This window comes from Piliocolobus tephrosceles, chromosome X (assembly GCF_002776525.5).
Source record: "Piliocolobus tephrosceles isolate RC106 chromosome X, ASM277652v3, whole genome shotgun sequence".
In the NCBI taxonomy this organism is placed as follows: Eukaryota; Metazoa; Chordata; class Mammalia; order Primates; family Cercopithecidae; genus Piliocolobus; species Piliocolobus tephrosceles.
In genome coordinates this window covers 71,064,716-71,090,887 of record NC_045455.1, presented here as the reverse complement: position 1 = coordinate 71,090,887, position 26,172 = coordinate 71,064,716, and the positions used below count along the sequence as shown (strand labels likewise).

Here is a 26,172-nt window from a genome sequence, read left to right as displayed (position 1 = left end):
AATGAGATGCCACCTTACTTCTACAAAAATGGCCATTAAAAAGTAAAAAAACCAGTAAATGTTAGCATGGCCATGATGAGAAGGGAATGCTTATTCACTGCTGGTGGGGATGTCAGTAAGTGCAACCTCTGGGAAAAACAGTACAGAGATTCCTTAGAGAACTAAAAGGAGACGTTCGACCCAGCAATCCCACGACTGGGTATCTACCCAAAGGACAAGAAGTCATCCTATGAAAAAAACACATGCACATGTATGTTTATAGCAGCAAAATTCACAACTGCAAAGATATAGAACCAACCTAAGTGCCCACTGGCCAATGAGTGGATAGAGAAAATGTGGTATATATACACCATGAAACCATGGAATATTACTTAGCCATAAAAAGCCATAAAAAAATGGAGTATTACTTAGCCATTTTGTTTTCTTAAAAAAACAAAACAAAACAAAATAATGTCTTTTGCAGCAACTTGCTCTCACTTGTAAGTGAGAGCTAAGCTATGAGTATGCAAAGGCATACAGAGTGATATAATGGGTTTTGGAGACTCAGAACGGGGAGGATGGGAGGAGAGTGAGGGACAAAAACGTACATGTTTGGTACAATGTACACTACTCAGGTGACAGGTGCACTAAAATCTCAGAATTCATCCAGGTAACCAAAAACCTCTTGTACCCCAAAAGCTATTGAAATAAAAATAAAACAAAAACATTGCAACACATGTATATCCTAGACAGCTCCTTTATATAGATGAGCAACCATGTGGAGAAGGCCCCAGGTGTAATATGACAATTCACAGGCCCAAGCTTGTGTACTACTTTATCCAAGGCTCCTCTCCCATCAATAAGTGGCCTATTTCCCCATTTTTCATATCTAATGACATGCTATGACAAGAGAATGGGGTGAAAGTGACACTGTGCAAATGTGAAGAGGATTCAGGAGGCCTTGCCGCTTCAGCTTCTGCCCTCTTGCTATGTTTATACCATCACATGTAAAGCAGAGTTTAGACTACTGAAGTTCAGGGGGTCAAGTGAAGGAGAAACAAGATGTCCTATTTGCCAGACACATGAGTGAGACAATCCTGGGCCTCCAGGCCCAGCTGCATTGTCAGATGGAATGTTGATACATGAGTTACTCCAAGTGAGACCAGTAGAACAACCACTCTATTGAGCCCAAGAAAAACTGCCAATCCACAGAATCATGAGCAAATAAACGGTGGTTGTTTTAAGCTACTAACTTACGTGGTGATGTGTTACATGAGAAAAAGTTATTTCTAGGAAATACCTAAATAAACACAATTAGAGTAAAATAAAATACGGCAATTTGGCAAACCTTCTACATTAACAGCAGTTAAAAAAAAGTGCTGGATAAACTGCACTACTGAGATGACAATACAGTTAATGGAAGATTAAGATATTAATCTCACGTAGTTTCTGTTAGAGAGTTATTCAACTTCTAAATTTCTGGGGTCACTGTCAACTCTTAGATTGTCTAACCATGAAAAACCAGACAAACTTTTGCTATTATAAGCAGATATCAGAAGCATGAAAAAAATACAGTTTGAGTATCCCTTATCCATGAAATGCTTTGGGTTTTGAATATTTGCATTGTACTTACTGGTTGTGTATCCTTTATCTGAAAATCTGAAATGTTCCAATGAGCATTTCCTCTGAGTGTCATGTCAGCGCTTAAAAAGCATTAGATTTTAGAGCATTTCAAATTCTGAATTTTTGGATTTGGGATGCTCAATCTGTATTAATGAAAACATAGGACTGAATAAAAGATAAATAACAAAGATTTCAGAATTTTAATCTTAGAAAATAAAGAGGTCAGAAAAGTAGGGGGTGGGGAGGGCGGGAATATGTACCTGTGCCTCCATGTGTTAAAAAGGTATCTCTGAAGTTTATGTTCAGGTAAGATTGTTCAAAATGTAAGGAGAGGAAAGCAGGAAAGTAATCCAGGGGGTGTACTACAGAAAACCACGGCTGCAGATTAAAGAGAAGCCAAGACCTAAGGGAAGAAGGCTCTACTTCTGTGCTGTGTTGTTTGGCCCTAACCATAACCCACAATAGGGAGGATGAAAAAAGCCTAAAGTAAGGAGCCTGTATTCACCCTGTGGCAAACGAGCTGGAGGTAGGAGCAAGAAAACTGAAGATACATAAATTATTTTCTCGGTATGTTTTGGCAAGGTAAACCAGTGTTTATCCCAGTTGGAGGGAAAAAAGCAGTTAACTCTAATAAAAGTTTTGTTTTGTACCCATAGAACTTCAAAATTGACCAATTGGAGTCTAGAATTCTCATGAACACTATGATCAGCTTAGTCAATTACTGTCTCCCCATCAACTAATGACAGCCCCAACACAGAGAGGACTGCCAAGCTGACAGGGACAACTCTGGAGCCATCTTAGCCATCATTTGGAGAAAACCTTTCTGAGACTGAAATTAATACAGGGGGAAACTGGAGAGACGGAAACTGCTAATGCTTTGTTTGAGAATCTGGATATAGCCACATCAGAACAAGCAAAAGCTAATGTCCAACTTCCTAGATATTTGAGCAAGTAAGCGCTTTTTTGGTTAAAAGGGGGTGAGCAGGGGGGGAATGCCCTCGATATATGAGACACCAAGAACACATCTTTTGACCCCAAAGAACTACTCCACAGCACAAGAGAAGACATTTCCTTTTCTCTCATCTTTGAACCATGCAGTGATTACAAGGATTCCCTCAGTTCTAAAACACTGTGAATGCTTCCTGCAGCCTAGGGGTAGTGACTCCATAATTACAAGCACATAAAACTCATGAAGGATCATCAGAATGGCACAGGTGATATCCCTTGGTGACTAGTCTAGGGGATGTGATGGGATACAAGTTCACTGATTCCTGTCTTAATTTAAAAATTATTTTTTCTAGACAACTGAAAAAACTTTTTTTTTTTTTTTGGAGACAAGGTCTCCACCCAGGCTGGAGTGCAACAACATAACCTTGGCTGACTGCAACCTCTGCCTCTCAGGCTCAAACAATCCTCCCATCTCAGCCTCCCAAGTAGCTAGGACTACAGGCATGCACCACTATGTCTGGCTAATTTTTGTATTTTCTGTAGAGATGGAGTTTGCCATGTTGCCCACTCCTGGCCTCAAGGAATCTGCCCACCTTGGCCTCCCAAAGTGCTGGGTAAAAAAACTTTAAACACCAGATACATATAATAACTGACTGATAATTATTCTTACTTTGATTTTCTTTCATCATGTCCATCTCTTGGATTCCTATCTTCTCGGATCTCTTCTCGCTTTTCTCTGCGGTCATCTCGTCCTTTGTCTTTGTCTTCCCAATCCCTCTGGCGTTCTCGTTCTTTATCCCTTTCTCTCGCTCTTTCTCGTTCCCGTTCTCGCTCTCGCTCTCTCTCCCGTTCTCGCTCTCTTTCCCTCTCTCTTTCTTCTCTTTCCCGTTCCCGTTCTTTTTCCCTGTCTCGCTCCCTCTCTCTTTCCCGCTCTCGATCGTGGTCTCGGTCTCTATCCCTTTCACGATCTCTCTCTTTTTCTCTTTCTCTCTCCCGTTCCCTAGCACGTTCTCTTTCTAGTTCTCTCTCTTTTTCTCTTTCCCGATCCCGTTCACGTTCCCTCTCTCTCTCCCGCTCCCTGTCTCGTTCTCGTTCCCGATCTCTCTCTCTAGCCCTTTCATCTCTTCTATCATCCACTCTGTCTACTCTTCGTTCCTCTCTTCTTTCATCACGCTCAAGCTCGTCATTCCTTCCCTGATGTCGAATTGGTGAGCTTGGTCTTTGATCTACAATGAAAATCAATTTTGTCAGTGATTAATTTGACAGATAACCTGTTGGTAAGACAGCATGGTAAATCTTAAATTTCATCTGTGTATAGGGTCACACTGGCAACAAATTATAAACCGAGTAGCATATTTAATTTTAACTTAATATCCAAGTAACAATCACCCCTAGACCTTAAATTTTTTAAAGATAATTTTTATTTGCCCTCTAACTACCATGTTTCCTGCTCCCCCTCAACCCCCTTCCCCACTCCCACTGATCCACCTTTGATCTTTCTCTGCATGCTCCCTACCCTACCTCCAGCCCACTGCTCCAACCCCACTTTCTGCCATCTCTACCCTTCACCTCTGATCTTCTCTGTCCCCCCAGCAGGACCTGAGAACACTGGTGGCAAAGGATAGGGGCAGCAGGAGGTGTAGAACATAGGAGCTGAAGGAAAAAAAAAATTTCCCTCGTAAGTCACACCTCTAATTTCAGGCCAAAATATATACAAATCAAAGTGCAGCTATTATGTGAGGAAAATATAGTGAACAAAACATATGTCAGAATTTGTTGCTGCAATATCAATCTCTTATCATGAACTGTAATATTAAGGGTACTGATGTCTAGCAATCTTGAAATAAATGTAAAAAGTGTTTCATATTAGTGATATATATTTGTAATTAATAACCAATTACTAATAAATTAGAAGCTTTACTTAATTATATAAATGACTACTCAGATGAAGAGCTGTTGAAATGTTAACTGATAACCTCATCACATTTTATTTAAATTTTTTCCATGTACACACAAATCACATAAACAGAGTAAATGAATGCATGCTGCCCAAATACCCTGTTGAGCAGAAAATTAGTCTGGGATAAAAAAACGTATAAGAGGATGGCATGAACTTTCTCAAAGAGATAGCCATTTTTCAAAGCAACTACTGTAGTCTGATCTAGGCTACTGTGATGTTTCCATTTACATACTATATATCTACTGGTTGTTCGATAAAGATCATGTAATAATAAGGCCAACAGGTTGGTAAGTGGAACATCTAACATCAACTCACTAAGCACAATAATTTTAGGATGTTTCTAGGAAGGGTTCAATATGGTATTTTGGATTTCCCTTCCTAATCACTGATTAAAAAGACAAGATCTATCTATCTTTACTATTTTAGAGGTTATAGACCCAGATACAAACGATCACAGCATTTTAAAGTGAAATCAAAATGAAATCCTACACAGTCGCTTCTCCCCCTTTCTATTTAAAAACAGAAATTATGCTCCAGAGTTGTCTTCCCAATGTCACAGAAATGGTAGATGCATTAGAAGTCAGTTTTCTTGAATCCTTTTACTTTTGATGAAACCAACTTAAAGTGGTTCTTCTGTATCATACTTTGGATTCCTAGAATGCTATCTACCCATCTTTTGTATTGTCTGAATTCCTAGTCTGAAGGAGTCATACCAACATCATAATCATTACAAGATAACCTGAAACAAACTCAATACCATAACTTATAGCAAATCATACTTTAAATTTCTAATTACAGCAATATCAGCAAATAGACTATTCAGACATGCTTTAATGGGAGATATATTTTATTTTCCCAACCAAAATATCAATGCTTTCTTCAAAGGAAAATGCAAAGAATATAAGAACATCACTTTAGTATGTCTAAACTATCTTCCCCTATCTTTCCCCCAAAATGTGTTATTCAAAGATGTGCTTCTACTTACACATTTCCTTATTTTAATAAACGACATACCAATTCGTTAAAGCTGATAATCTCTGAGTTGTCTAAGTCTCATTATATCCAAGTACCATCAACTTCACTTCTAAAATATTTCTTTGTTCCTTTCCCTGTCCCCACAGATATAGTTATTAACTCAGACCTTGATCAGGTCTTCTTAGATGCCTATGTCATCAACAGTCTAACTAATTGGTATCCTTGTTTTCAATCTTTCCCAACATCCTTAATATGTTTTTGATGAAAATTATTTCTTCCAACGGCTTAAAAGCAGTTATCTTGTAGGCAGTGAAAGGCAATTAAAATCAAATTTTTAGCCTGACTAGGCTAAAGTTAGGTCATTTACTACCTGGCCTATAGTCTTTCATCAGTCCTTTTCTCTGGCTTCTTTTGTACCTTGCCAATTATAGCATACTCTGACTCCAATCTTGTAACATAATTCCTTACTACTCCGAAGCACATGTTTCTTTCAGTCCTGGTGTCTATACATGCTGCACCCTCTCCCTGTAAAGTGCTCCTTCTATAGTTTCCTTTTATCCTTCAGGCCCTAATTCAGATGTCACTTCTTTAGGCAGCTTTCTTGGAATTGCTCAGAATTGAGTTTGCTCCTTTGTCTTCTCACAGAACTTTTATATAGAATAGTAGCATTCATCCTACTTTGCTTTTTTGGATGGGGAGTTCTTCCCTCTCCCCATTAAATTCTACAAGGATAAGAATTATCGTACCTCAAGTGCCTAGCAAAGTGCCTAACATGGGTACTCAACAAATATTTGTAAAATATTCATTAGCCTCCAAAATATATTTTTATTTCAATCATATATCTGATAATTATTGAAGTAGTTACAGTAAAATTAAAATAGAGAACTGAACTCAGAAGACTTGAGTTTGAATTCCAGCTCTGGAACCTACTTCTCTATAATATTGTAATCTTACTACTCTTAGATCTAATTCCCAAAACTCTGAAAACATGAATTGTTTTATCATACCTACACTTACAAGGATATTGTAAAGATTAAGTCAGAATATATGTAAAGCAATTATCAGAGTTCTTGGCACCTAGCAGAAGATCAATACATGTGGCTGAACTAACCATAAGATTGAAACCAAATGGTACTACTGAATTCAGGCATGAGATGAGAAAAATCTGAGCAAGGATATGAAAATAGAAAAAAAGGAAAAAAGAGATTTTAAAAAAAGCATCATCAGTTCTAAAAGTCCTAGGAAAGAAATAATTTCAGATATCAAAACAGAACATAGAAACTCCAGCCCTATCTGTAACTAAGGAAATTCTACATATCTTTTAACCAAAATGCATTAGGCTTACCACACAAACTCAACCCAATCAATTCTCCTACTTCTGATCCTATCTATGCTCCCAAAAGTAGACGATGCCTTAGAAACTTTATTCTTCTTCTACTACTAACCGATCAAGATATAATATTACCTCTTTGATTCAGCCCATAATAAAGTATCAATATTCAATTCTCTGGGCCATCAAGTTTCATGCTATATTAATCTAGGCATTATAGTGAACCTACTTCAGCCAAGGTTAGTAAGACCTTCATAAAATTTTTAATGCCCGAATAAGTACAGAAACAAAAGCTTGCCAAATTGCCAAAGAAAGTATTTACAACCCTTCTTAAAAGTGCTTCCTAATCTTGCTTCAAAATTGATTTAAGAGATCATCTGATAGATGAACAGAGAAAGTTTTAGCTTAAGACATATAAGAATGCAAAATTAGCTAAAGCAAATACCATATCTTCTCAGGATAGAATACAAATAAAATATTTCTCTAAACAATCCCTAGCCCTATCATTGTTTTTTTTTAATTTTTTAATTTTTATTTTTTTATTGTTCCTCTCCGAAAGTCCTTATAAAATTCTATTGATCACAGCGAATGAATGAGTAGCCAGGATACTCAGATGTGAAGTTTAGGTATTTCTTGAATCAGAATTGCCTGGAATGGAACCCAACCATCTACATTCTTTAAAGATTTGTAAGCTATTTGGTTAAGATGAGAGACACACAGCAGGGCACCCAAGTTTATGCACTTTGTTGCCAGTAGGTACTGGTCACTAGCTATTGACATAATCCCTCCCAAACCATGTGAACAAAGATTATATGAGTATATATAATAGTTTCAAGTGTGTCATCAAGCACAAGCCTTAAAATATATTTTATATTAAAAAATAAATTGGTAACTGTTTTAAAAAACAATTCACCCAATTGATATTGTTCACTATTTAATAAAATTCTGTTTGACAAACCTCTCTCTCTGTTGTCACGACGGTCTCGCTCTCCATGTCTTCTCTCAAAGGAAGAATCCCTTGCTTGATCTCTGCTGTCTCTTTCAGGATATCGGTCTCTTTCAGGATAGCTACTTCGAGTTTCCCAGCTGTCATGATAGTTGCTATTACTACTGTGACTATCAATTTGAGAACCTCTTGAGCCTCGACTTCCTAAACAAAGGACAGTCACACAAATGTTTACCACATACACTTTATTCAACAAATTTCATCAGTCACAATCTTTCCTCCTAAAAACCACTAATATATATATTTAATATTCCAAAGTGTGGTAATCACTCCTGAAAAGAGTATCAAGCAATGAATCAGAACAACCAAGGTGTCCAATGACTGACCTGAGTAGACAAAGTCCCAGTTTTCTCTATCTATATAAAAGTCATACGATAAAATCATAAAACTATAAGATTCATTAAAGTTAACCTGTCCCCGCTGCCAAAAAAACACTATTTCTTCATATCTAATTCACAGATATATAAAAATAATGAAAAAAAGGGCATATATTATTGCTTAAATACACTTTACAGTGAAAACATTCTAACATAGAACACCAAGGTTAATGACATTAAATTGCATGTGAAAATTTTCATTAACATATGTGGGAAACAAACGTTCACAGTGGTTTTGTTCGTAACAGCCAAAACCTGCAAAGTACACTAATGTCTTTCAATGGGTGAACAATTAAACAAACGGTGGCACGTGCATGCCATGGAATACTATTTGGCAATAAAAATAAATGACTGATACATGCAACAACTTGGATGAACCTCAAGAAAAAATTATGCTGAGTGAAAAAGCCAATCTCAACAGGACACATACAGCATTATTCCATTTATGAGACAATTACAGGATAAAGGACACATAAGAGGCTGCCAGGGGTCGGGGCCGGGGGCCAGGCGAGAATTGTGGCTATAAGGGGGTAATAAAAGGCAATCTTAGGATATTACAGATGAGTATCTTGACTATGGAAATAGGCTACACATATGATAAAACTGCATAAAGCTACATACAGACACACACCCAAGTGCATGTATACTGGTGAAATCTGAATAAACTCTATGGATTGTACCAATGTCAGTTGTTTGGTTTTGATACTATACTACAGGTAGGATGTTAGATGTTAACACTGGAGAAGTTGGGAGAAGGATAAACAAAGTTTCTCTGTACATTTATTTGCAATCTCCTGTGAATTCCTAATTACTTCAAAACAAAATGAAATTAAAAAAAAAAATCTTTTTTGAGCAGGGAGGGTTAGGAGTAGAGAAAGAAGCAGTCCTGGGGCTGTGATAATTTAGGAATATCTGGCAAAAACAGACAGAAACTCTGAGGGCCCTGCCCTTAACCTCATAGAATTACCACAAATCAATCTTGATAAAGATGAGTTCACTCCAAACTTAAAAGAACATATGACAAACTAACCCACCTAAAGTCAGAATCAACAAGCACTTCCCCAAGATTTAAAAAACAAACAAAAACACAAAGAATATAAATATAACAGGCTTTTGAGACCTAAAAGAATTACAGCATGATTCTATGGGTATTTTAATAATCAAAATAGATATGAAAAAATTTTAATAATTAAAGACCAGGAAGAAAAAATGTAAAACATTTTTGAAGACTACAAAAAGGCTACATATAACATCTAGGAATGAATGGGTTAACCATCAAATCAGATGCAGCTAAGAAAGAACTGGTAAACTAGAAGTTAAGCCTGAGAATATGACCTAGAGGCAAAACAGATAAAGAGATGAAAAATTTGAAAGTTAAGAATGAAAGAAGACACAAGGAGGAGATTTACTGTGTCTAAAACTATATGTTGTTTAGAGTTACATTAAAAAAAAAAAAAAAAAAAGCCTGAAAGGATGGAAAAAGATATATCAAACAAATACTAACCACAAGACAGGTGCCAGCAAAACAATCTTCAAGAAAAATGCAGGCTGAATGCCCTTTATCTGAAATGCTTGGGACCACAGGTGTTTTGGATTTTGGAATATTTGCATTATATTGATTCAGCATCCCTAATCTGAAACATTGGAAATCCAAAATACTCCAATAAGCATTTCCTCTGAGTGCTATGTCAGCTCTCAAAATGGCTAGATTTTATCAGAGTTGCTAGTGGCTATAGTTGAAAAAAAAAAAGAAAGAAAGAAAATACATTAAAAAGTTTGAGATTTTGGAGAATTTCAGATTAGGGATGCTCAACCTGAACCTGGCATAAACAGTCATTCTATAATGAATAAAGAAATAAATAACTCATCTTATGTGTACCTAAGAGCAAAGCCTCAAAGTAGTCAAACAAAAAAATGATCAAACTATATAAGAAGAAATGAACAAATCTACAAATTCCACAATGATAGTGGAAGACTTAACTCACCTCTCTGTAATGACAGAACAAGCAGACTAAGAAAAATTACATGTAGATTTGAAAGTGTAGTTAAACAAACTTTATCTTAGAGAAACACTCTGCATTCAACAATTACAAATGCAACTCCCTTGAAAGCATATGTAGAACACTTACAAAAACAGACCACTGAGCCACAAAATAAGAGTTAACAAATACATTTCCCAAAGAACTGACTTTCAACAGAGTATTTTCTGACAACTAAAATGGGGCGAGAGAACTTAATCCTTAACGCAATAAAAAGCATCTGCAAAAAATCCACGAACACCATACTTAGTAATAAAATGCCAGCAACAATCCTTTAAAATCTGAAACAAAGCAAAGCCCACTCTACTTATATTTAACACTGTATTGATAAAGATGCTCAGCAGGTTACTGATAGAAAATTAATAATCAGAAAAGAGCCAAATCAGTCTGTTCCTAGGAACATTTGTTAAGACAATCTAATTAGATCAAGAAAATACAGCAACATCATTTAAATGTAAAATTAATATACAAATGCCAATTACCATTTCCATGTACCAACAAAGCATTAGAAAATGCAATGTTTTAAAAGACACCATTTAGTGACATACGTACACAGTTATTCACTAAAGCATTGTTTGAAAGAGATAAAGAATGGAAAACCAAAATACCCAGTAATGCAGCACTTGCTGACTTTATGGTATATTCTACAATAGACAACATGTGCCAAAAGAAGAAAATAGCTGTTTACCACAAAGAAAGACATGAAAGATATTTTTACTGGTTGAAAACAGTAGGATATAAAAGAGTACATAGTTTTTTCCAGTGTTTTTAAAAATTATTTTTGTAAATCCAGAGGGGAAATCAAATGGATATTTATTTGCTTGAGTAAAATGTTTTTTGGGAAGAATATATACAAAGCTGGCAAAAGAGTGGTCAGGGTACAAGGGAGGCTTTTCACTATATATCCTTTTACACATTCAAAATTTTGAACCATGTAAATGCATAATTAAAAAAATTTTTTATCTTACAAAATGTAAAAGCACTATTTACAATGGCAACAAAAATAGAGGATACCCAGGAAAAAAATGTAAAAAAGACTGGAAATATTATAAATTAAGTTGATGCATTTGAAATAAAAATCCAACAATTTTTTATGAAATTAAAAACTGTTTTCTAAAATTGACATGAAAAAGTAAAAGGTCAAGAAAACACAAGGCAGCTCAAAGAAGCTAAAGGACCCTCAACACAAATATGAAGCTGTAATACTGACCAAGGATTGACTAACAGACCAATGGAAAGAATAAAAGTGATCAAAGTTCTGCAGCAGTGTTTGGGGAGAGGGGAGAAAAGCAGGTGGAGGTAAAGAGAGATCATGATAATTAAGTCTCAGCAGTCTGGAAATAGTTACAATACATTTAAGTCATTTGGGTGATGGCAAATACTTTTTATGAAAAGAAAAATGGCTCAAGATAATGACATGTGGCAGTCTGACAGGGTCTGAAGCAAGTACAAATACTGAAGAATACACAAATCAGTCATTTCTGATGCCAACAATTTTGAAAACCCACCACTTTAATTCTACTTTAATTTAATGAACATTTTATCATATTTATACCTATTTAAAAGAAAGTAACTTCCTTGTGATTCTACTTTTTTGTCTGATAGTGATTTTCTTAGTGTTCTACATTAATCAAGATGACGGGCATGACTGGATATAATTGGGGGGGTCTAGCTCAAGCTCCATTTACCTTCTGCTATTTTAACTAGTAATTCTAATTAGGAATTTATAAGGAAGACTATAAGTTCAATTAATTAAAAATTACTGTGACAAAATGATAACGAATGTAAGAAACAACATATTAGAAATCTTAGGAGATGTTATACTTTCTATATAAGACATAGTTCATTGACAAGTCAAAAACCTTACCCTTTTCAGGTAACTCAGGAACTCTACCCCTACTTCTGCCCATTCGGTCATTTCTAATTTCACTTCGAGACTCATTTCTGGACTCATTCCTTATTTCAGTACGAGAACTTTCTTCTCTCAAATGGTTTCGGCCATAACTCCGGGATTCTTCTGGATATGCATCCTCCTTTCGATGAGTATCTCGACCTTCACGGTCCCTGTAGTCATGGGCATCACGAGTGGACCGAGAATCTCTGGGATCACGGCTCTCTTTGGTATCTCTGCTATAATCCCTCATCTCTCTTGAGTCCCGAATGTCTCTGGAGTCTCTTAGTTCCCTTCGGTCCCTAGTATCTCTGGCATCTCTCCGATCCCGACCATCTCGAGGTTCTCTGTCATCTCTGTGGTCTCTAGAAGAGCTCTGATCCTGTTCATACTCTCGTTCTTCTCTTGAGTCCTTTTCTCTGTCTCGTTTGCCCCTAGTATCTATAATGCAATTTTGGAAATCGACTGTAATTGCCTTTACAAAGTTTCAGGAAACTAGACAACATATTTAATACAAAACTTTAAAAATTTTATTACAATGACAATTCATGTTCTTTGCAAAAAATAAGAAGCTAAAATCCCAAAGATAATTAACACTTGATAACAATGTTCTTCATTAAACTCTGAACATGAATTTCCTCTGCCCCGACTTACCTATACTTACAGATCCTAAACAACTGAAACAAGTAAGTTGATCTCCTATCATTGATGGCTTACTTTTTAGAAACCACTTTTAAATACAAAGACACTTCAGTTACTTTAATCTTTTCTGTCAACTATTAAGCTAGGCTAAACTAGACCGTATGTGACCTCCTCAAAAGTACTTAAGTACTTGAGGGTAGCCTATGGTGAGTAAGCTAGCTGGTTAAGTGATACTGTTATTCACTCTCTTTTCCTGCACTTTTTAATGGTATAACACTCATGTGTGCAAGTCTTTAAAGCTTTCTTAGAGCACTTTCTAGCTGGGTGTGGTGGCATGTACCTACAGTGCCAGCTACTTGGAAGGCTGAGGTAGGAGGATCGCTTGAATACAGGAATTCGAGTTTAGCCTAAGCAACATAGTAAGATGAGACTTTTTCTCTTTAAAACGAACAAACAAAAAAGCATTTCATAGAAAAAAAAAATACTTTCACTTTTTAAAAGCTGGACTGAATCACACTATCTGAAAAAACCATGTCATTTTATAATAAAGAAATAGAGACCCAAAACTTAAATGGCTTAGTCAATCCCATAATTTGGAAAGATTAGAAACCACTCTTTACATATATTTAGAAAGGGCATAAACTGATTATAACAAATCTGATACGAAGCCAAAGAATTAACAAGAGAACCTCAAAGAATAAATTGTGCCCTTTTTATCAGATTCTTCTGCAAGTTGCTTTTATACTCTGGAATTGCCCTAGTCTGAGGCTATTTTGGCAACTCTAGCAGCCTCATGCCCAAAACCTTAGAAGTTTACCTCCTTTTCTCTTTGTCTAGTGGCTAGGCCCACAGACTTTCTCATGGACCCAAACATCTTGTAACCACAAGGCCCTCAGACCCTCATCAATAACCTATCTCCCCCACCAATTCCTTTGTCCATTTATCCATATCCACAAATCCCGTTTAAGGACAAAGGCAAGAGGCAAAGATCTGACATATCTCCATCCCTTTCTGTAAATACCTTTCACTTCCACTCCTCCCCCAATACCAGCTGTGCCTGAAAATGTGTTCACTTAGTGCCAGATCTTTTTCTCATGATGTGCCCATTTGTCTTTACAAATACATCTAGGTACTGTATTTTGTTCTTTACCTACCTCCCTATCCTTCCACCGAAATTATCCTTATTTCAGAAAATGACATCTAAATAGAGAGGAACAATTTTTTAAGTACTTACAAAGAAGTTAAAACAATTATGGTTTGTTACGAGAAGAATCCCTTAATACAAGCATTCCTATGAGACTCAATTGCTTACTATTTTCCCTTCATTAGTATGTTTAATAATGTTAATGGAGTTTTCATTCAATAAGAAGTCATTAAATATGTACTATATTCCTGATCAACTCTAGTTGTTAAATATCTTATTAAAATTTCCCATCTTACCAACGTTCCATAAATACTGCTGTGCTGACCTAGTCCCAAAATCATACACACACAAAAAAAATTCTATCAAATAGGTGCTTTCCCCAGTCCCTGCCTATTTTCTTGAATATCATTCTCAACCGCCATTTTCTTGAACAAAAGAACCTGATTAATTATTGCTTGCACTGTTGATAGGAAGAGAATACTAAATTCAACATGTTTCATAGGAGACTGCTGTACTCCACTCACACAGAGGCGCTTAAAAGGCAAATTAAATATAAATGTTGTTGCAAGTAAGCATTTCCTGAGTACTTACTATGTTAAAAAATGAACACAGGAGAAGTTAGAAAACAGACTTAGTTAAATCTACAAAGACCAGAAGCTTAGACAAGAAGTAAAGAAAGAGATGAGAGCTATTAAACAGGCTTTATTGCCAGGTAACAATAAAATCTCAGCCTGAATAGGGAGTAGCAAATCCAAAGTTAACTTAATTCTCAGGGATACAGAAAGGAAAACCGCTTTGCTTACTTCTTTATTATGACCTAGAAATTTGACGAGTTGGTTTGCAATGACCTTCTGCAATTCCCCCCAGCCTTCACTCCTTTATCAAAACACTTCTGATGCTTTCAAACTATGCTCCCTGATTTGTTGCTTTTCTTCCCTTCACCTCGTTTTCAAAGGACCATTAACTCAGCAATTGAAAAGGATACTCTAAGGATCCGATGGCCAAAAATTTCTAGAACTTGAGAGTACTTACTCAGCAGAACATCTTCTATTATTACTTTTGAGATGGAATCTTGCACTGTTGCCCAGGCTGGAGTACAGTGGTGCAATCTTGGCTCAATGCAACCTCCGCCTCCCAGGTTCAAGCAATTCTCCTGCCTCAGCCTCCCGAGTAGCTGGGACTACAGGCGCATGCCACCATGCCCAGCTAATTTTCTGCATTTTTGTAGGTACGGGGTCTCACTCTATTAGCCAGGATGGTCTCAATCTCCTGACCTTGTGATCTATCCACCTTGGCCTCCCAAACTGTTGGGATTACAGGCATGAGGCACCGTGCCCGGCTAGAACATCTTAACTAAAGAAAGCACCAGCTTAGCATACCTGTAAATACCAACTTGTATATACTAATAGCTTACATTCCCATGTTGTTAAGCATCTCCGATTGCCCTCAAGAATTCTAGTCTGTGTGTTACAGAAGACTTAACACAGCAAAGTCCTCCTCCATTTCTTATTACAACAATGAAGCTGGATATCCAATTTTTCAATTAAAAAAATCAAAGTAAAGTACACACCTTCCCTCCTTTCATGACGTCGATCATGAGACTGTGAAGTTCGTTCATGATCATGTCTCCCTTTCTCTCGCATTGGAGAGCGATGCCTTGGAGGACTCTGCTTTCTCTGAGGAGACGACAAAGAATGTGAAGGATAAGGAGAGGCAGAGCGTCGTAAAGGTGGAGTTAGTGTCCGCTGATAAGATGGTGAAGGAGTTCTTTTTCGACGAGGAGAAGGAGAATGTCTTTGAATAGATGATCCCGATTGTGAGGAAGATGAGTGATGTCTAGAAGATATAGGAGAATGATGCTGCCCTGCTGGGGAAGTAGACCTACAAGGAAAAACAGTAACAATAAAACATGTATTCCAGAACTTCATTTCTAGCCAAAGGAAAATCTTTAAAACCAAAAAAGTGAATGTAAAAGTACAGATAATAACTCCAGGATAAATTTTAATTCACAATGCTGTAAAATTATAAGTAAGTCACTTTTTAAAGACGTGACTTAACTTTAAGTCAACTAGAAGCAACAGTTCAAGCACAGATACGCGGTGCTTTTCTCCCAGGCTTTAGTGCCACAAAGTACACTGCATCTTCCAACATACACCACCTACCCTAACTTAAAGTATGGAATTCACTCTGATAATCTGACAGTGTGAACAAGTACTTGGAGGCAGAAAACCCACAAACTACGGCAAAACATACTACTGAGATCTAGATAGAAAGTGGCTGTGAGAATGCCTGTAAATTCATGGCTATGGGAAAAGGGGAGCTAGCATCAGCTAAGACAAACAAAAAGTCCACGTTGCTTGGGTTGACATTTAGGACGATGAAAGAATCCTAGAGTTAAGGAAAGGATAACAAAATATATACTGTCTTTAACTTAAGTAATCTGCCTCACTGTGGGCAACACAAACTGAGAGTTAGTTCATAGTTCGTGGTTCAACTAACGCCTTCTCTATTCCCTGCAAATCATTTTCTTTCACTGCTACCAGAGAAACAACACATAACCTCATGAAACAGATGTGATCATTGAGTACATCTGAATCACTCCTAGAGTCTATTATGCCTGGGTCTTGTCCACACTTTTGTGCAATAACTAAGAAGCAGCAGCAAATAATGTTTAAAAAATAGCATTCTAGACATGCCTAGAGAAATATCATACTCCTCAAAGCAATCATCACAAGAGCTAAAAGCTTATTCAAAAAAATTCTGATTTAGTCAAAATATTTCTGTAATTATCTTCAGTGTCTATGATAAATATTTTTTAGTATGTACAATGATGGCACAAATCATTACTAATTCTAAACCAGTTTCTCAACCCTAGCACTACTGACATTTTGTACTGGGTAACTCTTTGGAGGAAGGGGAGTGTCTTGCACAAGACATATAGGATGTTTAACAGCATCCCTGGCCTCAACTCACTAGATGCCAGTAGCAGCTCTCCCATTCCAAGGTATGACAATAAAAAATTACTCCAGACATTGACAAATGTCCTCTACCAGGCAAAATCACCTCCAGTTGAGAACCACTACCTTAAACTATGTTGTTTATAAATGATGCCTTAGTAAACCTTCCATCAAAAAAAGGTTTCAATCTATAAACTACTTATAGTTTATAGTTATTTATATCCTACTACTCAAGGTCATGGCCAAGGTCTGATTTTTCACAAAAAAATATATAACTTTTGGCATAAATGGGTTAACGGGGTCATGGAATGCCCAGATATCTGGCTAAACGTTATTTCTGGGCACATCTGTGAGGGATTCCTAAAAGAGTCTGGCATTTGAATCAGTAAACTGAGTAAGTCAGGAAACCGATCTAATATATTAGGAAGAATTTGCAGAAAAGAATTTAGGCAAATAAAAATACCTTTGGGTAACAGTTGACTGAAATAAAAAGTCTGCTAACTAGAACACTACACTCACCTAAACATCAAGTTTTCTGTGACTTGATTAAAGCTTTACGCTTTAATAAAATAGTGATTTCCTTCTAACATAAAAAGGTAAGCCATAAGCCACTAAAATTTAATTGACTCTAAATAGAAATTTATTAACTTAACAGATAACATGAGTGGAAATACTCAATGGGTCTTCGCCAAATTTGGAAAACCATTTATGATTAACGCCCATTTAAATGCATCCTACTGAACAGAAAAATCACTGCAAGAGTAAAAATTAGAGTCAGTATTGTCTGGTGCTTTTCAATTTCAATTTCAACTTCATTAGGTTCTAGTAAATTTTTTTATTTTTTATTTTTTGGGGGACAAGGTCTCGCTTTGTCGCCCAGGCTAGAGTATAGTGGCATGATCATGGCTCACTGCACTCTTGGCTTCCTGGGCTCAAGTGATCCTCCTGCCTCAGCCTCCTGAGCAGCTGGGACTACAGGCATATGCCACCACACTCAGCTAACTTGTTTTATTTTTATAGAGATGAGGTCTCACTATGCTGCCCTGGTTGGTCTTGAACTCCTGGGCTCAAGCAGTCATCCTGCCTTAGCCTCCTAAAGTGCTGGGATTATAGGCATGAGCCACCATGCTTGACAGTTCTCGTCAATTTAAAAAACTAAAGAATGGTTCTCCACTGAACTGATATTTTGGTTACTTGAGTTTATTTCTGGGGTATACGTAAAATTGCTTCAAGAATGTCTACAATAGCCTTATTAGTTCATAAAACTTAAAAAGATAAAACAGTTCATATATACTATCTTTAAAAAACACATTAGGATCCAATCATGTTTCTATTTAACTTGATGTCTATAGCATGGAAGAAAAAACTTTAAACTTAGGATAATCAAGCTATCATATTAAGGTCAGAACACTAATGTGTTGTCAAATAATGGCTTCAACTTTTTAACTATATTTTCTTCTTACACAACCTTCACCTATGTCCATTCTGCACATATAAAAGGTATGATTCTAAGTAACGAAACTGTCTTGAAATCTGGTGAAAATTAACAGTACTTTGGCTATAGACTATTACAGAGCTATAGTAAAGTACATTTCCACTTAGAATAGAAGTAACTTCAGATTAATTAGTCGTATGATTTATAATTGGCTGGTTTCTTATCTGAGGAAAAAAAATAAGTGAAATTTGAAATTCAAATAAAGAAAAAAGGAAAGTTTATTTAATGAAGAGAAGCTTAATATTTTAAAACAAAAATCTATACAATGTAAGCAAGAGCACTGTGATTTACTGTATACAGGGAAAGTTGATCTTTAGTCTGACTAGATTCCAATAAAACACTTTTTAGTGCTGCTATAATTAGGACATGATGTGGTGTGGAATGAGAATATTCAGGGTATATTTCATTGTGGGAAAAAATGTGAAAATTAAGAAATTTAAAAATAAAAACTCCTCTCATTCAAGACGCAAGTAATTTCACCTGCAAACTAATAGGCTTACCCCAGACTTACTTAAAAATATTAACACCAATTTTTCTCTCAAAAAATGGTTTCTATTTCTCAAATATGAAAATATGCTTATATAATGCAACTCACATTCCTATTTTAACCTTTAAAATCATGTAAAATGTATACATTTTCAAAAACCAAAGGTAATATGGGCACTACCAAAATCAACTCTGTTTTCAGTGATAAAATATAATACAACATAATACACATTTCACAAGTAGAAACATTTAGGTTCTATTACTTTACATATGAAGTTTATACTTATCAAATCACTTTAATTCACTCAACAAATATTAAGTGAGCACATACTAACCTCTAAGTATTATTTTTGGCAATGAGGATATAAAAATGAAGAGAACAAAACCACTAACATGATAATAGTAATGACATTAATAATAGCAAGTAACATATATTGCTACTACGTGCATGACACTATTTTAAGTGCTTGTCATATATTAACTCACTTAATCTTTATGACAATCTAATAAGGTAATTGAATGTGATGGTTAATTTTATGTGTCAATCCATTTATGCCTAGTGTTCCATTATTGGAACACTAAGCTTGTGGGGGTTATTTATATCCTACTGCTCAAGGTCATGGCCAAGATCTGATTTTTCACAAAAAAATTTGCAACTTCTGGCATAAATGGGTTAACTGGGTCATGGAATGCCCAGCTATCTGGCTAAACGTGATTTCTGGGCACATCTGTGAGGGCTTCCTAAAACAGTCTAGCATTTGAATCAGTAAACTGCGTAAAGCAGATGGCCCTGACCAATGTGTGTATCATCCCATCTACTGAGGGCCTGAACAGAACAAAAAGGTGAAGGAAGGTTACATTTTCTGTTTGCCTGACTGCTTGAGCTGAATGTTGATCTGCCCTTGCTTATCAGGTCTTATACGCTGACTGGAGTCAGCTTTCTACCTCTCACACTTCTGAATTACACCACCAGTTTTCCTGGGTCTCCAGCTTGTAGTCAGATCATAGGGCTTTACAGCCCCCATAATTGCATGAGCCAATTCCTTAAGTAAATCTCATTCTAGACATATATTCTATTGGTTCAGTTTCTCTGGAAAACCTTGACTAATACCTCGAGGGAGGACTAGAAACCAGTCTCTCTAGTAACAGAGTCTATGGTCTAGGGAGCAAACCAACAATGACAAAGCAAGACAATTTCTGCTAATTAATGTAACAAAGTTTATAAAAAAGGACAACAAACAGAACTGTTAGGTCCAAAACAACCACAAAAAGTATGTGCTTTTTATTCTTGGAGCTTAAAAACAATCTACATGTGTGTGGCAGGAATCCCAGCTATTTGTCTTTTTCTAACCCTTGATCACAAAACACAAAAAGTACATCAGGGTGACTACTTTAGGTTGCTTGGTAAGGAAAGGACCTTTACTGGAGGACATATTTGAGCCAAGTGCTGAAGATCTGAGGGAAGAGCTTTAGGATCAATAAGCACAAAGGAGGCAGGAGGGATCTTGATGTATAAGAATAGAAAGAAGCCAAGTGGAACCACAATTTATGAGAGAATAGAGTCTCATGAGAGAATCAGAAAGCAGGCAGAGCCAGATACGGGCCACAGGTCATGGTAAAAGTCTGGATTTTATTCTAAGAATGAGAGAAAGCACTGGAGAGTGTTAGGCAGGTAAGTGCCATTTAAAATATAACAAGATCTTACTTGTCTAAATAAATTTGTAAGATGAAAAAAGAAAATGCTTCTGTGTGATTTATTTTACACCTAGTAGCCTGCTATTCTTCTGCAGCAGGGTAAATACTCCCTGGAAAGGGAATCATTTCTAACTGAACAATCTTACAGAACTAGGAAGACCCTTGTCTGTGGGAATCTTTTAAAAGATCACTCCTCCAAAAATACATAATGATACTTGTAAAACAGATTAGATTTAAAAAAAAAAAAAAACCTCATACAAGTTCTAGATAACACAAGAAAATCTTCACTAAAGTACTAATAATTTTGTTCAGATTTCATTTTTGCGTGCACAGATGCAGTACGGTTGGCTCCTGAACAACACAGGGTCACACTAACGTGAGTTTTCTTCTGCCTCTGCCAGCCTTGAGACAGTAAGGACAACCCCCCCTTTCTGCACTTCTCCTAGCCTCCTCAGAGGGATGATCTTTATAACGATCCACTTCCACGTAATGAATAGTAAATATATTTTCTCTTCCTTATGATTTTCTTAACATTTTCTTTTCTCTAGCTTACTTTGTAATAAGAATACAGTATATAATACAAATAACATACAAAATATGTGTTAATCAAATGTTTATGTTGTCAGTAAAGTTTCCAGTTAACAGTGGGCTACTAGTAGTTAAGATTGGGGGAGTCAAAAGTTATACAAGGATTTTCAACCGTACAGGGGGTTGATCTCCCAACCCCTTCATTGTTCAAGGGTCAACTGTAATTTCAAAAGTTTCAATTAAAGAATAAAAAATGTTAAAGACAACCCTTAAATTAACCCACCCTTTAATGCTATTCAAATCCAGAATAATTTAACAACTAATACTTTTATGAAACATGGTTCAAGATAAGAGGCTTACATAGACTTATTCAACAACATGGCTTGAACTAAAAACTGTACCTACCAATGTGATCAAGGGTTAGAAAAAGACAAATAGCTGGTATTCCTGCCACACACATGTGGATGGGTTTTAAGCTCCCAGAGTAAGAGAATCAATATTTAAAATACAATAAAACCCAAATACAACACACACTGGCATAAGATAACTGGCTCCTTCCGCTTGGTGGAACCAGTTAAAGTTACTACTTTCTGCTGGGGATAGGGTAGGGTGGCAAGAATATGAAGCAGAAGACCAAACCAGGCCAAGAAACAGCAGGCAATCCAGTTTTGGAAGAGGAAGGTGCAGAAGTCCCCGATCTGCATTTCCCAGACATAATACCTTCCCAGATCAGGCCACTGGGTGCGAAAGAAGGGAGATTTCTGAAATTACTGCCAATGGCCTGGAAGTCCCATCTAGTCACAGGAGCCAAAATTCTTCCCATGGTCATTTAACTATCAGTGAAAAAAAAAAAAAAAATGCCACAACCTGGCACCAAACCACAGCCAGATTAGGATGGATTTTGACAGTGCAGGTGGGGGCTATTTTATTAATGTCATTATAACACAGCCCTACATTCTTTACAGAATTGACTCCACGTTATGCATTTCTGACTGAATCAACTATTGGAATAGGACTAAACTTCCAACTACCAGCTGCTACTAAAAACCTCTCTGAAAATACTTGAGAAGAGCCTCCCTCAAGTCTCCGATTTCACAAAGCATGTTGGACAAAAGCTAAAAGTACAATTATTTAGGGTCACAATATCTTTCTAGATATGAGTTTCTCTCCCGAATTCAACACATTTTCCCAACATCATACCTACTGAAGAGAGTTCAAGCCTTGGTTAATTTCACTAAATGTGAAAGGCTTCTTTTTTATCCATTGTGAATGAATTGTTTTGATGTTTATAAAATAATTTCATTCTTAACATAAGCCTTTCATAAGCTTAGTGTGCAATATAATCGTGTTTGGCTATATTACAAACCCCACATATTTGGAAACACTATTTCACACACATATACCCACACCCCACCACATTATTCTACTTGTACTAGCAAAGCTTTTGGAAATATTTTTGCTCACTGCTGCAATACCAGCTTTAGAACAGGTACTCAAGTAACTGTTGGATGAATAAATGAATTAGCACCTTTACTTCAGCACACCTCCTCCTAGTAAGCTTTCTGAGGCCTCACCAGAAGCAGATGCTGGAGCCATGTATGTACAGCCTGCAGAACCATGAGCCAATTCAACTTCTTTTCTTTATAAGTTACCTTGTCCCAGGTATTTCTTTAGAGCAATACAAGAACAACCTGATATAACTACTATCAAGTAATAAGCAGATTTCTACATTCAGGTAATTGTGTTGGAATGATTGTTTTTTAATTAGCTATGCTCTGAGTACTATTTTCTCATTTGGCCACAAAGTCCTACAACCTAGCATTATGATTAAAATATATCCCTGTCAGTAAAATCATACTGAAACCAAAATATCTGGCAGAATGAGCTACATGCAATTGTCAGATGATTTTTCTGATTATTATCCAAGAAGATTTTGTGTTTAAACCCTTGTTCCTAAAATACTACTAATGTATTACTTTCCTGATTTGGCATGGGAAAGTATACAGAATATATACTAATATAAGTGAGTACACTTATAAAAGCAAGTATTACAGATCTACCAAAAGATCATCATAAATATTCAATTTAGGATTATCTAGACATAATAGGTTAGGAATATTAACACAGAGTATTCCCTTCAAAAATTATCTTTCTGACTAAATACCTAAAATAAACTTAATTTCCCTTTGATTTACATCTCTTCTAAACAATTTACAGGAAAAAAAAAACTAGTTTAGTTTGTTGGGTTCCCACCATAGTAGGCCCCGCTTACCTTTTCTTTTGCTTTCCCTGGTCAACCACAGTCCAAATATACTAATGGAAACTTCCAGAAAAAAACAATTCATATGTTTTAAATTGCACACACTTCTAAGTGGCACAGTGAAATCTCCTGTCATTCCACTCTATCCTAACCTGGACATGAATCATCTCTCCGTCCGGTAACCATACGCTGTATGCACTTGCTCACTGATCACTCTGTAGCCATCTCGTTATCAGATTGACTTGCAGTTTGGCAACAACAGTAATTATGCAGTTCGAGTAACCCTTATTTTACTTAATAATGGTCCCAAGTGCAAAGAGGAGTGATGCTGGCAATTTGAATATGCCAAAAAAAAAAAAAAAAAAAAGCCATAAAGTACTTCCTTTGAGTTCTTAGGAAGAAAAACTGTATGCTGAGGTTGCAAAAATCTACAATAAGGAATATTCTATACATGAAATTATGTATAAAGAAAAAGAAATCCTTTCATGCATCGTATATACAAGGTTCAGCACTATTTGCCATTTCTGGCATCTACTGAGGGTCTTGGAATGTATTCCCTGAGAACAAGGCGGGTAGAAATAGTATTTTACTATTCTCTGTAAAGAGTAGGTCATGGAAAGTTTATTTTAAAAAGAAATATTATGGGAAATTGCTATATTTTCTGAAAGCAGAGTAATAAATCCAAAAAAATCCACTTTTTCTCTGTATAAATGACTAGTACTCAGGTTTTGATCAACATTGCATAAATAAATCAAAGCTGAGTAAAGCTGGAAGACGCTAACATTCATTTAAGAGCTGAAGTCTCCAAATTATTCAATTAAAAATTAACCACATGATAGAATTCTGTATTAAACTTAAAAATACTCTGGGAAGAGCACATTTTTAACAAACTTGACATGCCAATGACAGTTTGGGAGGAAAGTACTCAAATCCTTGACATCAGGTTAGTGTCCTAGGCTTCAAGAATGATTCATGATTCTAACATGTTTTTGGAGAGGGGAAAAATCATGAACATTTCTAGAAGGGTATGGGCACTCTCCCTCACCAAAACACATACACAGGCAAAGTTTTATACATAACTGAAGAAGCCTGTAGACCCCTAAAATCCACCAATGGACTTCGGGTTAGAAGCACGTGATATAGAAGGTTGGACAACTGAGACACAATTATCTATTATGAATCATGGATAATTCAGTAAGCATTAACTGTTACAACTTATTTTTGAATTGGACAACTGAGTCACAGAGAAAAGCTAGAAGGATTTAAAGTCAGAGGATCGTGTAGCATTGTTGCATCTCCTATGCCATGTGTATGCACACCTATGCCACGTAAATGGGTAACTCAGTAGAAAGCCATCCTTTAAGAAATGTAAGCAACCGCTTATATCCAGTAAGCCTAGTGGGTCATACTCGAAGGGGGGCAAAAAAAAAAAAAAAAACCAAAGCCAAAACCCACATATTTGGAAACACTATTTTACAAACACACACAGACACACACACACACATACCCCATCACTATATTACTTCTACTTGTACTGTCGGATGAATGAATTCGCAATTTTATTTAAGCACAATACCTCCTAGTAAACAAAACACCACTAATACGCCCATTATAACATTCAAAGTGTTTTTAAGGGGCATTTTTTTTCCAAAAGGAATTTAGACACTAAAATTTAATTACATTCCTTATCAATCTGAAGACAGTGAAAAAGATACTGTTTAGTTTTAAAATTAATACAGGTACACCTCAGAAACATAGGTTTGCTTCCCATAATAAAGCAAATATCACAGTAAAGTGAGCCACACAAATGTTTTGGTTTCCTAGTGCACACACAAGTTATGTTTACTCTATACTGTAGTCTTTGAAGTGTACAATAGATTTATATCTAAAAAAGTACAGGCCGGGCGCGGCGGCTCACACCTGTCAGCACTTTGGGAGTCCGAGATGGGTGGATCACGAGGTCAGGAAATCAAGATCATCCTGGCTAACACGGTGAAACCCCATCTCTACTAAAAATACAAAAAAAATTAGCCGGGCATGGTGGCAGGTGCCTGTAGTCCCAGCTATTCAGGAGGCTGAGGCAGGAGAATGGCATGAATCCGGGAGACGGAGCTTGCAGTGAGCCAAGATCACGCCACTGCACTCCAGCCTGGGTGAGAGAAAGAAACTCCATCTCAAAAAAAAAAAAAAAAAAAAAAAGAAAGTACATAACTTAATTTTTAAAATACTTTATTGTTTAAAAAAATGCTAACAATCATCTAAGACTTCAGAGAGTTGTTACCATTTTGTGGGTAAGTGTACTATCTTGATGCTGATGGCTGTTGACTGATGAGGGTGAAGGCTGCAAAAGGCTGAGAAGGCTGTGGCAATTTCTTAAAATAAGACGACGATGAAGTTTGTCACACCAACTGACTCCTCTTTTAGAAAAGATTTATCTGTACCATGTGATGCTGTTTACTAGCATTTTACCCACAGTAGAATTTTCAAAACTGGAGTCAGCTGGAAATGGTGGCGCAAGCCTATAACTACAACGTTTTGGGAGGCTGAGGCAGGAGGATTACTTGAGCCCAGGAGTTCTAGATCAGTCTGGACAACATAGTGAGACCTCATCTCTACAAAAAAATTTTAAAAATTAGCTGAGTGTGGCGATGCATGCCTGTAAGCCCAGCTACTTGGGAGGTTGAGGTGGGAGGATCACTTGACCACTTGATGGGAGGCGGAGGCTATAGTGAGCTGAGATTGCACCAGTGCACTTAAGCCTGGGTAACAACGAGAACAAAAACAAAAAACAGCACACATATACACAAAAAACAAACCTGGTGCTCTCAAACCCTGCT

General features: G+C 36.5%; 1 protein-coding gene across 14 annotated transcripts in view; it reads right to left on the bottom strand.

Annotated features, from left to right (window-relative positions):
• The window catches only part of ZC3H13 (zinc finger CCCH-type containing 13), a 97,239-nt gene that overhangs the window by 17,418 nt on the left and 53,649 nt on the right, over window positions 1-26,172 (bottom strand). For 8 of the 14 annotated variants that reach the window (XM_023187268.1, XM_023187267.2, XM_023187271.2 and 5 more), the window contains 5 exons: window positions 15,485-15,795; window positions 12,105-12,569; window positions 7,774-7,965; window positions 4,120-4,203; window positions 3,221-3,776 (listed from right to left, as the gene is read on the bottom strand). In XM_023187268.1, coding sequence (XP_023043036.1) covers window positions 3,221-3,776; window positions 4,120-4,203; window positions 7,774-7,965; window positions 12,105-12,569; window positions 15,485-15,795 — 1,608 coding nt within the window. The remainder of the gene's footprint in view (window positions 1-3,220; window positions 3,777-4,119; window positions 4,204-7,773; window positions 7,966-12,104; window positions 12,570-15,484; window positions 15,796-26,172) is intronic. The other 6 variants (XM_023187274.2, XM_023187277.2, XM_023187275.1 and 3 more) reach the window with 2 other exon arrangements.